The 13,043-nt window shown below is 38.5% G+C and overlaps 1 protein-coding gene and 1 long non-coding RNA gene across 4 annotated transcripts in view; one reads left to right on the top strand and one right to left on the bottom strand.

Moving 5' to 3' along the window:
• Positions 1-76: 76 nt before the first annotated feature.
• Positions 77-13,043, top strand: part of LOC144052377 (solute carrier family 12 member 9) — a 62,084-nt gene continuing 49,117 nt past the window's right edge. For all 3 annotated transcript variants that reach the window (XR_013294210.1, XM_077566374.1, XM_077566375.1), the window contains exons 1-6: positions 77-626; positions 4,095-4,229; positions 4,518-4,655; positions 4,907-5,224; positions 7,149-7,256; positions 7,343-7,454. Coding sequence is in view for 2 of the 3 variants with exons in the window: in XM_077566374.1 (XP_077422500.1) it covers positions 407-626; positions 4,095-4,229; positions 4,518-4,655; positions 4,907-5,224; positions 7,149-7,256; positions 7,343-7,454 (1,031 nt within the window). In the remaining variant the exon portion in view is untranslated. The remainder of the gene's footprint in view (positions 627-4,094; positions 4,230-4,517; positions 4,656-4,906; positions 5,225-7,148; positions 7,257-7,342; positions 7,455-13,043) is intronic.
• LOC144052378 (uncharacterized) lies at positions 2,687-12,517 on the bottom strand. Its single transcript, XR_013294211.1, has 2 exons — positions 7,314-12,517; positions 2,687-5,217 (listed from the first exon to the last, which is right to left on the bottom strand). It is a non-coding gene; the product is annotated as an uncharacterized LOC144052378 (long non-coding RNA).

Below are 13,043 nucleotides of genomic sequence, written 5' to 3'. Positions count from 1 at the left end.
GATTATCCTATGAATAGATGGGCTCTTTTGTTTGAATAGCAGAACCGGAAGTACAAGCAAACATTGAAGCTTGATGTTTGTGCATCACATGATAGCCCGCAAGTGGATTTGCAGAGAAATTAACCAACATGGAATCCGTTTATGGACTTGTACCCGACTTTTAAAACTTTTTGATACGTTCGTTCAACTTGGCAAAACATTTGATTTTTTTTTGCCCACATCAGACACTTATTTTCTGCGTTGCTATGTTGTTAGCCAGGAAACATTTTTCCGATTCGCTATCCAGGACATGTCACTGATTAACTTTGCTGATCTAAAGTTTATTGACGTGCTGTTCGTGGGATATAGGCTACACAAGAAAAAAACAAAACAGAACGCGGGGTTGTGGAGCTAGTGGAGTTTGAAGATGACAGAGCGGACTCCTCTCCTCCATTACCGCCTCTCCACCAGCGTCAATGAATCCGAGCTGCGGACACCTCCGACCGGCCAGGTGCCGGAGGAGCACCCGCTCACCCCCCGGCACCGTTTCGCCCACTCGAGTCAACCAAGGAAATTGTCCACATTCTTCGGTGTGGTCATTCCAACCCTACTATCAATGTTCAGCGTGGTTTTATTTCTGAGAATCGGTGAGTCTTGATGGAATCCAGTAAATGTAATTATAGCGGATATTACTTGAAATGTGCACGCTCTTATATGAAGTTCATGTGTTTTACTTTGATTCACAAACAGGTTTAATAAGATGGATGGCTACCTAAACGTTAATGCAATAACATTCATGTGATCAAACAAGTATAATTTTTGTAGCATGCACAAATTATAGTTGTTCACTGTTCACAAATGTAAGTAGAACATATGAATTAAAACTAACATTACACCTGTACTTCCTCTTACGAGTTGGCTCATATATTAGTGGTGGTGGTGGGGGTTTAATATGAGAAAATAGTAAGGGTGTTTCTCACTCCCCAAAACACGATTCGAATCTCGAGACATGGCGAATGATACGATTCAAGGATGTAACATTATTCTAAAATATAACTTCTGATTCGATTTGATTCAGTGGGATTTTGATTTGATTTAACATAGTAAGGCTGTAGCTTTTTTATGTTTGTTAATATGCAAGAAAATGTAAACACTCTCCAATGCCCAAACTATCTAAGTTAATTAAATGTAATTAATCAGCAACATCAAAACAATTAATGGCTAATGTACGTCTCTCGTAAAAGACAATTTGATAAGTTTCTCATTACATGTGTAATTTGATTTAATAATGCAACAATTTACAAATGTAACAATTTGATTCGGTTCATCAAATCAAAACCGACATGCTGATTCTTTTTATTAGATTTTTTTTACACCATTATAAAGAAGATTTTTTTTTCACATTGTAGCTGTGTCTTTGCGAATATCACAACAGACACAACCTTGTTTTTTCACCTATCCATCCAAACATCCATTTTCTATACCGCTTATAGTCAGTACCTGGAAAACTCACACAAACATGGAGGGAACATTCAAACTTTACAATGGTAGGCCAAAGCCCAGATTCAAATCCTCAACCTCAGAACTGCTAGGCAGATGTGCTAACCACTCACCTACCAGTCCACCATCCTCAGTCTTAAATACTTAATACAAGTGGAAATTGTGTGGAGTTCTCATGTTCTTCCAATGCTTGCTTAGGTTTTCGCCCACTATTCCAGCTTTCCATGCATTCATTAAATGCTTACTTTAAATTAGGGATGGGTGAGTACTGGTACCAGGCATTGGTATCGGGTCCAGCTTTATTTTAAGGTATTAGTGCTTGTGATGGCGGCTGATACCACCGCCCACCCTCTTGTGGCCATTTTACTATTAGAACTAGTAATTAAAATTAGTATATTAGAAAACTGCCATTAATTTCATACGATTTTAAGGAAAAATGTTATATTGGGATTTATAGATTTTTCTTTAAAATCATCTAGCTTTTTTTTTTTTTTGGGGTGTGGGGGGCATTTTATCTGGGCGTATTGATGACTGCTCAAGATTTGAGTACTTGTACTGGTCAGAAAAAAGTGGTATTGAGCTCCCTGCTTTAAATTGCCGAGTGAAGGTGAGTTTTCGATGGTTGTTGTTTGTCTATATATACTGTACTGTATTATACTGTATGCCCATCCAGCTCACTCATGACCCTGATGAAGACAAGCGTTAGAGAAAAAAAATGGATATTAAGTGTGATATTACACTTTGCAATTTCACCACAGAATACAAGTTTTGATTAGTAAAATTACACCAACACATTGATTGGGACATTTTATAGTTAAATTTTCGTCGACGGTATGTTCATATCCTGAGTAAAACAAACACTGTTGTTAGTGTGAAGCAGGAAATAATGAAATGACATGCAGTTGAAGGTTTCACATCATTGCTACAAAAGCATAAAAAAAGCGAAGACAATTCATGAAGCACTCGGACAGAGCGTCACATTCATGTTACTCCTTGACTTTCATTGGATCTCGAGACAGGCCATGCGAGTGTTTATCGACCGTGTCAAGTCTCTTAGTTCTACTACCATGTTATTTTCTTACCCCCACCCCAAGTCTCGTGAGATGTCAGCTGCTGTGGAGTGCACACACATGCCTGCGCACGCATTCACACAGTAGCGCCTGTGTACGACTTAAGACTATTCACTCACACTAACATGCTCATGACCTCGACAGGAATTAACAATGGTTTTATTGTTGGACTGAAAGTCATAATATACGTACAGTGTTTGAATTTCAAACATTATGCTCTTGTGGATCTTTCTACTACTGTGTATCTACAGCTGTGATGATGATGATGACAATGATGATGATGATCAATAGCCACATTTGTTATTATCTCCACTACAACAACAAAAAAAGCACAAAGGCGAGTGGTATTTTTATACCAAAATACACCTCTGATTTCTGTGAGACTATGTATCAAGTACAGAGCAAATATTGGTACACACTACACAGAGGAATAAAACACTTGTAAACATTTTGCACTACAACAAAACAAGAAATCCCCCAAGCCCAGAATGCAAATGTTACAGTCTAATCTAGACTCTAAAATGCTATCCAAGAGACAATATCAATTGCAACTTAATGTATTTTAACTTTGTGAAGCTGCTTGAAGCAATAATACTGTATTAATTATATTTCACAGACAGCTGTACAAAGATGATGATGTATTGTTTTGAAGTGACGTTTTGGCTCCAAGTCCCTGCCCGTCCGTGTTGGTACCCTTCTGTCTGGTTATCTGCAGATGACTCTCTCATGTCCAAGCTACAGAAATGGGTGGCCAACCCTGCCATGTTGTCTAGATAATGTAATCCTTCCTCTTGCCAGTTGAATGATAAAGACAGAAAGACTCAAAATGAGCCACACGTCTGGAACGCTAGAATCGTTGAACCAGTACAATACAGGACAATACAATTGCTTTTTAGTCTATACCAAATTACATTTTGAGAAATTATTTCTACTGTACTTTGTCAGGAATCATTTTAACTTGCTGATTCCTGTTTTACAATTAGAGAAGGTTGAGCATTACAAATAATCATTCTGTACACTAATTACATTAGGGATGTTCAATACTACTTTTCTTTCAGACCAATACCAGTATGAGTACTCTTGAGTAGTCACCAATACCGATACCAAGTGCAAGATACCACTAGCACTTTTGATGCATAAAATGTTTCCCCCCAAAACAATAACATATTATTTTAAAGAAAGACCTATATATCTCACTCTAGCATTTTTTCCCCAAAAATCGCATGAAAATAATGGTAATTTTAAAATCGAATTTCTAGTTCCTGATCGTAAACTGATACCTTGAAATAAGGCCAGGTATCGGGTACTCACCCATCCCTAACACTAATTAATAGCTAGTTTGTTTTTGATTAAATAACATTCAATTACACATCTAAAATATACAATGTATCAAGATTGCAGTTGTTTCTCAATTGATATTTTGATAATAAGACAATATTCCATTTCTTTTATTTTATTCACACCAGCCAAACTGCCTTTCAAATAAGTCAGTGATGAGCCGTCATTGACCATCTCATAATTGGTGTGTTGTTTTTTCCCCTGCAGGTTTTTTGGTTGGCCAGTCTGGACTTTACCAAGGAATCGCCATGTTTATTGTGGCCTACTTCATTATCTGCATGACTGTGTTGTCAGTATGTGCCGTCTCCACCAATGGAGCCCTTGATGCTGGGGGGGCCTACTGTATCCTCTTGCACAAATGTACACCTCTTTCTGTGCCATGAATTATCAATATCCAAGTGAATTAATTGCATGTCTATTTTAATTTGTATCACACAGTTTATTAATCTTGAAAAACTTCATATGCAGCAGGTTTAAGAGCATCAACAGTCCCCCTGAGCCAGACACTTACGGGGCATGGGGAAAACCATAATTGGAGTTTGATTTCAAAATAAAATTTTCTCTTAATCACTGTCAATAGGCTACGCACTTAAAAAGTTTCCCAAATTACCTTTCCTTAACATTGCTCAGACATGATCAGCCGAGCGTTGGGCCCAGAATTTGGTGGTAGCATTGGGATTATGTTCTTCTTGGCTAATGTGTGTGCCTGTGCTCTTTATGTGCTGGGTTTAGTTGAAGCCATTATTGCCACCTTTGGTGTGCCAGAGGGTAAGTTTCAACATAACTACGCACTAAAATTCTGTCAGTTTTCTTCTTATTGGCATCTAAATGTTACAGTAACGATAAAGAGATGACATCTAATGTACAACATAACACATTGCAAAGGTTATTTAAGACATTTGTGTGAAATGATCATGGTTGCATTATTTTATAAACTGCAGTGTGTGTATTATTAGTCATTGTGTCAATGCCTATTCAACTTTAAAAAATGACCTCTCTCACATCTGATCCTTCCTTAGATGGAGCACTAGCCACATCTTCCTATCAGGTTCTGCCATCAGGCTACTGGTGGTCTCTGCTTTACGCTACGGCAATCGCCCTACTATGTTTGCTAGTGTGCATGGTCGGTGCTCACATCTATGCCAAGGCCACCTTCCTAATCTTCATAGTGGTCATGTTTGTCCTCGGCACGATCTTCATCAGCTTTTTTGCTGTACGTCCTCGCACCATCAGTCTGCCGAGTTCTGCTGACTCCAACCCTATGCTAAATGGAACGGGCCCCACCACAGCAAACTTTACCGGCTTCAAGTTGGAAACCCTTCTAGGGAACCTGTGGGGTAAGGCAGAAATATTTCAACAGCGGTCATATTTTAAATGTGTTAAATCAGTCGTTTTATACAAGTCAGAATTCTGAGAATATAGTGAGAATCCTGCCAACCCTTTTTTTCCCCTCTCTTCGCGAGTGAAGAGAGAAAAAAAAGTTTAAAGTCAGAATTCTCACTTTTAAATCGGAATTCTGAGATTATAGTCAGAATTCTCACTTTTAAATCAGAATTCTGAGATTATAGTCAGAATTCTCACTTTAAAGTGAGAATTCACTGATACCGAACAGTATCAATACCACTAGTAGGGCTGGGTTTTAAAAATTGAATAATTGATATCAAATCTAGTTTCCTTTTTGAGCCTGATATTGATTCATAAAACCATAAATTCATTATTTTAATATCTCTTTATCCCCATAAATTCATAAGGAAATCAAATTTTAAAGGCCTTTTTTGTATCTTACTTTTTTCTTGAAATTTACAGTAATTTCTGGACTATAAGGCGCACCTGACTATAAACCGCGGGTGTTTTAATGTTGCCGCACCGGGTTCCCACTACTTTCTTTTCCATAATGAGGGTGCAAATTGTCTCGCTCGTGTTCTGTCTCTCCTACTGTATTTGCCTCACTTGGTTTGTTTTGCTCTGTTTGACGCTCTTGCGCTTCCTTTATAGTGCGCCCCCTTGTGATCTGATGGATGAGTTCCACCTTTGTATTAGCCGCAGGGTCGAATGCAAGTGAAACAAGTAGCGGTTTATAGTCCAGAAATTACTGTACTGTTCCCATTAATTTAAAATTATTTTCTTGCATTTATTAAAGACCTGACTTATTGCACTTTAACACAATTCAGAATCTTTTTAATTTATATTTACAATTATTGAATTAGAATTATGAAAATATTTTCATCTCATCCTTGCTGATGTGAGTGTTTTTGCAAAATTCTATTTGGAATTGAATGTTTGTGGGTTTTTTATCATGTCCTTGACATTTAAGAAGAATTGCTGTTCCATAATTAATCAATATCGGATAGAATTGAAGTGAATCAAATCGAATCGGGCCAAACAAAAAAAATATCAAAATTGAATCATACTGAACTCTTGTGAACTGAAATTTAATTGATTGAGGAAATTAGAATCAATACCATTAGTACTGTTGATACATACCCCCCCCCCCCCCAAAAAAAAAGACAAATAATTTATAGTAATAAAGAATGACCCATATATCACAATATAGCATTTTCCTTAAATTGCACGTAATTAATGGTTATTTTTTATTCCTCTAATTTCTATTTTCTGGTTCCTGATTGTAAAATGGCCATAAGAAGTCGAAAGTATCGATACCTTGAAACACCGGCTGGTGTCTGCCGGATACCGATCTCTGGTATCGGTACTCACTCATCCCTATTAGAAATATTTTATTTCCATATGTAATGCCTGCGAGTCAATTTTTCATTGGTTAGTAATTTGGAAGGCTTGTACAAATATAATCCCTGTGTGTGAGCAGTAGTAAGGGCTCAACTAGATCTCATCCGGACTGGGAATTTTGCAGTGATTTAAATTGGCATGAAAAATCCCATTTTATACTTTCAGTTGCTTGTAACAAATTTGATTTGAAGTAGCATTTTTTGTGTATGTATGTTCAGACTCTGTCTGATCTTTACTGAGTGTTTTGATACTGGTGGAGCATCTCAAAGTTCCCAATAAGAATGTGAATAGCCATTGTGAAAAGATTATTTTCACTCAAAATGTTAGTCTGTTGAATATTGTTGTCATCAAAAAATTGAAGGAGTCTATGAGGTTCCTTCTCACCTCACAACGGTATTGTTCACTTTAAAAGTACATCCTGCATTGTGAGAATTTGTCAATAGATATCGTTGACCGTGCTGATTGAAGATGGAAGCTTTAGAAACGGCTTCAACAACTTCTAGTCTCTTTACACAGCCGACTACACTGTGGATTACACAACCGGAAATCTGATGACCTTTGCCACTGTTTTTGCTGTGATGTTTAATGGTTGCACCGGCATCATGGCGGGGTCCAATATGTCAGGTATTTGAGCTGCATGTGCAACAGTTAGTCAGTTTATCAATCTGTATACAGACTGACCTCGTGAACATACTTGACCCATCTCCAAGGTGACCTGAAGAATCCAAGCTACTCCATTCCACGTGGTACTATCACAGCCGTCATCTTCACCTTCATCATCTACAATCTGCTCAGCGTTCTTGTGGCCTGCACCTGTGACCGGTCAGTAACTCTCAAACATTATTCTTCACAAGTTAGTCAAAATCAGCTATGTATATAGCATTTCTTGGATTGGCCGTAAAAAATAATTAAACATAGTGACCTCCATGGAAAGCCGAAATATACCCTAATATGCGTGCAAACAATGTCCACACTTTTTCTTTTAAATGTAAACCGACCAGATTTTTTTTTTTTCAGGGTACTTTTTTGGGTTTTAAAATGGCAGGCACCCAAAACATTTTGCAATATAAAAAGCACGTTCTGTATCTGCTTTGGTAAAGAACCACGCCTCATACTGATGTTGTTTAATTGCTTGTCCATTATGGAAAAACATGTTCCCAAAAATAAATAAATAAATATTTACAATCAATACATACTATCCTCTCGATGACTCAAACATTCAATAAATAAACAAAGTCATTTCATTTAAAAACACGAAGAACCCATGTATTGTGATTGTCAGTTACATAAACAAGGTTTTGAAAGGAAAAATAGAAAAAACTGATGTATCAAACAGAAATAAATACTACATGAGCACATTGCAGGGGGTACTCTTTCATATCAAATCTCTGTCATAGACGCACCAAAATCAGAACAGCCTCACGGCAACCTTCATTTCTCATAAAGCTCAGATTTTGTTCCTGAAACATACACATCAGCTTCAAAATATCCCACACTCTATCGATTACTTTCCAAAGGACTATATAGGGCTCTGTGCTACATGATTAAGAATTGTGATATCACAATGGCATGGTGCTGGAAGCATCAGTGAGTGATCAGATACGATGGAAATGTGCGTGACATCAGCCAATCAGAGCAGGTTTTCCTTCTCTTCTGCGGTTTGCAAGTTGAAGATATAAACAGAAAGTAAGAGAAACATGAAGTAAACAATGACTGAACGTGCAGCTAAACAAGCCATGACTTGGCGCCATCTTCCCAAGATGAAACGGTTTTGACAAGATCATTCTTCTCCGTCATTTTTATGGTGATATCTCGTGAAGTAAATGAAGACGTTGTGCAAGGTAAGTACTCAAAAATAGTTAACACAACAATCCTGTTGAATCATTACAACAATCTAGTGGAGCAACATGTGGGAAGCATGAACAGGCTGCCGACGTACCATTAGCAGTTTAGCCGCTACTAAGTAGCCGTGCAGCCACCAGACCAAAGCAGCAATCCATCGTGTCAACCCGTGTGAATTGCGAATGATTGCTGGTCTGCGAAAACTTGTTTGAACCAGTCCGTGGCGCAACAAAAGGTTGGGGTTGGGTCTGTAATGCAAACTATTATCGTCGCATGCCCCACACCTCACGGGAAAAATATATATAAATAATTCGGGGGCACCATCACACTTTTAAGCTTAGGGTACCCACAGGGGTAGCGGCGGCACTGATTCAGGGCTCACGCCATTTTGTAGGGATGTCCGAATGTCCAAAAGAAAACAATGTAGTACATTCAAAATTACCCACAATGCACTTTAAAACGTAGTGAACATCGATGCTCACTCAAACGTTTGGTATAGACTACAGTGCATTGCGAGTATGAAAAAAAAAATGGCGTGAGCGAAAGCGCGAGAATCTAAGCGATGCTTTAATTATACACTACGAAAATAATTTGTTTTAGTTGACCTGCGACCCTTGTGAGGGATAAACGATTCAAATGGATTGATTGACTGTGGCTTGTGTTTTTGTTTAAATCTCGCCTGTTGTGTTTATTGTAGCTCAAAGCACATAAGGTAATGTTATTTGTTGATTGTGTTTTCATTTATTGTTATTCTAAGGGTCAGACACTGACTGTCAGTGGCGTCTGGCGGAATCCTCACAACGCCAAAAACCATCAGTTTTCAGGAAAAAAAAGTGTATTTGTTGAGCCATTAACATTGCCATTAACATTGCATTGTCAAAGAGAGCTAAATTACAACTGCAAGTTGCATATAGCATTATGTGACTATAAAAATAAATAACCTTTATTTTGTTTTGTGAAAAATATTCTCACTCCTTTAATCAATCAAAATTGTGTTTGAATTACAATTGATTAATTTCAGTTGAGAAAAAGAGTTTTTAAAGTCCCCTTTTTGTTTCGAGGTTTTCTCTCGCTCTCTCTCTTTCTCTTTCTACATATCTATTGCTGAGTGCCAGAGTTCACTATTGATTAGCTTGAGAGCAAGTGTTCCTGAGGTGCTAAATTGACATGACAAGGCTATTAAAAACTAACAGCAATAGAGATCAATGCGGCCATCATTTACTCAGTATCTGCCTGCATGCTACACACACTAACTGAATAGAAACAAAGTTTCTTATCAGCCCCTCTGGACGTCTTTAGCTTATTTCAACATTTACAGGAAGTTTTTATTTCGTTTTAAACAAGACACCCCCATAAAATATCTTGAGAAATCTATCCTTTATATTGTAAACAGTACACTAATGGCGATTCACAAACATTTTGCGTGGCTTTTGCACATTGAGCAATTAGGGATCGTCTAATTCACTCAATTCAATGCGTTCAATGCCTCACTACCTGCGCATCCCAGAAGAATGTGCTTCGACGCCTATACTATTTGCACATATTTAAATTACTTAATATACAGATATTTGGCAGAGAAATTTGGCAGAACCTCTATAGAAAGGATTCTCATTGGTACACAAAGTCTAATTCAGTAACACCAGCGCTGATTGCCTTGTGCAGTTTGAGTAACGCAAATAAAGTGGAAGCCTGATCATGATAGCAGCGATTGTTGCATGGAGAAGGCATTGTGCATGCTAGGCAGAGCTGCTCCTCCGTATACGCAGATCACGCATTGTGCGTCGGGTGGCATTCGCCATGGCAACACTGGTGATCAATAAGGTGTCTGCGATTTTCGACATCTGACCAATGTGAGGGAACTCTCCGACATGTACAAGACATGACATCCTAAATTCTGCCACCCCCAACCAACCACTGAGCCCACCCCCGCAATCGCCGATCAAGCACGGTCATCATTTGCACGTGATGCACAAACACTCCCATATACTGCTATGAAAATCCACATGATGTGCACATCTTTACGTATGCCCACATTAATCTCTGAAAATATTAAAATAATCGCACTGATATTTTGTATTTTATGGAGTTTAATACCAATCTATATAACAATTTGCCCCAAAATATATTTACAATAGTGCTTTTATTTGATCCTTTCTGACTCAAACACTTTCTAATTAGCAGATTAACACCTTAGCCGTTCACAGTGGGTACAAACCTCTTGGCTCGGAAAATAGACCAGCAATTATTATGCGGCATTCATTGCCGGCGGCTGGTGACATGCCCCGATAAATATTTATCGACCCAAAATGGCCGTCACATTGTTGTTCGCGCAAATCCAATATATACACTTTGTATGTGTGGTAAATCAGGTGCAAACTGCACTCAGCTGTCAAACTTCATGGGCGCACTAATGCTGGAATATCATTAGCGCAATATCCTTTGTGAATAGGACGATAAATTGTAATTAGTGGCGTTATCAGCGTACGTAGTGTATTTTTTTGTGAATTTGGCACCAAAAGTATAAAGTGTACATATGGATGAAGAATAACTGCTTCAAACAAGGACCACTGTAGCTCTAGGCTATATTCAAATGTCACAACACAGACACTATGTCTATCACATGATGTGATTCCATGTGAAAAGGCCTCTATACTCCAATCTGGCATCAGACAAATGTGACCGACGCCTACCGCCTATGGTGTTGGCCTCACCGTTGGAAAATTGCGTTGGAAAAATGACGAAAAAACATACTGCAACAGACACCAACCCCGACTATTTAGTACCTTCTGCACGTGTGAGAATTAATACCCCTCCATACTATCGGCGGTGGTAGTCACTATTCCTCATTGTTAAAAAGGGCAACTAGAATGCTCTTTACAGGGCAGGATATAAAAACATAAACAATGCATACCGCTATACTTTTCACTCAAGATGTATTGCTATGCGAAGCACACCCTCGGGCTCATTACAGAGTATCGTGTACTGTAAAAGTAAATCCTACCTCGTCTCCAACCCATGCAAGCATCCTCTGGTGTCCACTCAGGATCCAGGAAGCTTTCTAATAGACTTGTATGGCAGTGATAACCAAGCTGACGTATTGCCACTGGAGGATTAATTGGTTGGTTCACATTTGTCATTTACTGTTTTTGCCCCGTGCGCTGATTTACTATCTAATACCCAATTAGTGAGCAAATGTCCCGACAGTCCGACTCATGTTGAAATCACCGAAAACGCCCCCCAGACGTTCTCCGACGGCTACAACGGTGATTTTATACATTAATCTGACAGCGCATACCGACGCCCAGACACTTCCCGACTTCTGACGTCTGATTGGTGTATTCGAGGTCTTAAAGGGCTTGTTGGTATTTTGTTGTGTCTCTGCCAACACTTCCATTGTACAAAAGTAATTTATGCCATTACGGAAGCCTTTAGGATGATGATTAGGTAGTGTCAGAGCACTTGAAGTGACATACGCCCCCCTTTGCTCTCCAAATTCACACCTTCTTCCTCAATAAAATGTCGGTTGGTTGTGGCTTTCTCCTACCGTGCCTCTTGAATCGCCTCATACTACATGTTAAAGAAGCTTCCACCACTACTGTTATGCAATGTGGTCTGATAAATTAGTCCTGCACTACAAGTATAGTAACACTCGTTTCAAATCTACATTCTTTACCAATGATTTCCACTTAAATTTGATTCAGATTAGCTACTACTTCTAATGAGTGAGTCTAGAGAGCAAACAGGGCCACTGGGGAGGAATACTACATTTGGATTTATTTATTTATTTATTTATTTATTTTACCGGCCTTTAGCTTCTACCACTGACAATTGCTACATAGACTATACTCTGCACATCATCTTAAGAATTTTACTACTCAGCTTTGTCTGGAATCAGCTCAACAAGACATCTCGCCTGCCTGTCAGGAGTCTTCCATTCCACTGCTGTCCCCCTGTCAAGCTGGCCAGCAATTAGCTAGTGACATTCTTTGTGCTGCTCTTTTCATATCCTATCTCTGGAATATGGGCTGACGCTCAGATTCAAGAGCCAACATTGAATCCCTTGAACTCCATTGTCCTCGCTATGATCAAGAAGCAACCCAATACAAACTTGCTTTGAACCCTCAAACACACTACACAAAGCCACAACTTGTTCTAGTTGACTTGGCTGTGATTCACTATTTAGCTGAACTTTTTAACTTAAAAAGCTGCCAGAACACTTCATTTGAAAACCTGGCTTTCACCCTGGTTGATCTACCTCTCTCCTAATTATATTCATCGACCAAACTCCAAAGCTTTTTTGCTTGGTGATTTCAACATTCAAGTTGACTCAAATAACTATAGGATAGGATGCCTTTATTGTCATTATATAAAGGTACAACGAAATTGTGGACGTTTCCCCTTTCCCCTAAAAGTTAAAAAATAAAATAGAATAATAAAATAGCATACAATAAAATATCTAGATATCTACATTATAAACAATGTACACAGAGGTAAGAATAATGGTAAATTACATGTTATTTGTATTGCACACACATATTGCACATTTGCATGATGAATCGTATATTGCAC

The sequence above is a fragment of the Vanacampus margaritifer genome, chromosome 5 (genome assembly GCF_051991255.1).
Source record: "Vanacampus margaritifer isolate UIUO_Vmar chromosome 5, RoL_Vmar_1.0, whole genome shotgun sequence".
Classification (NCBI taxonomy): Eukaryota; Metazoa; Chordata; class Actinopteri; order Syngnathiformes; family Syngnathidae; genus Vanacampus; species Vanacampus margaritifer.
The sequence above is the reverse complement of the archived record's forward strand: the minus strand, read 5'-3'. Positions and strand labels throughout refer to the sequence as shown.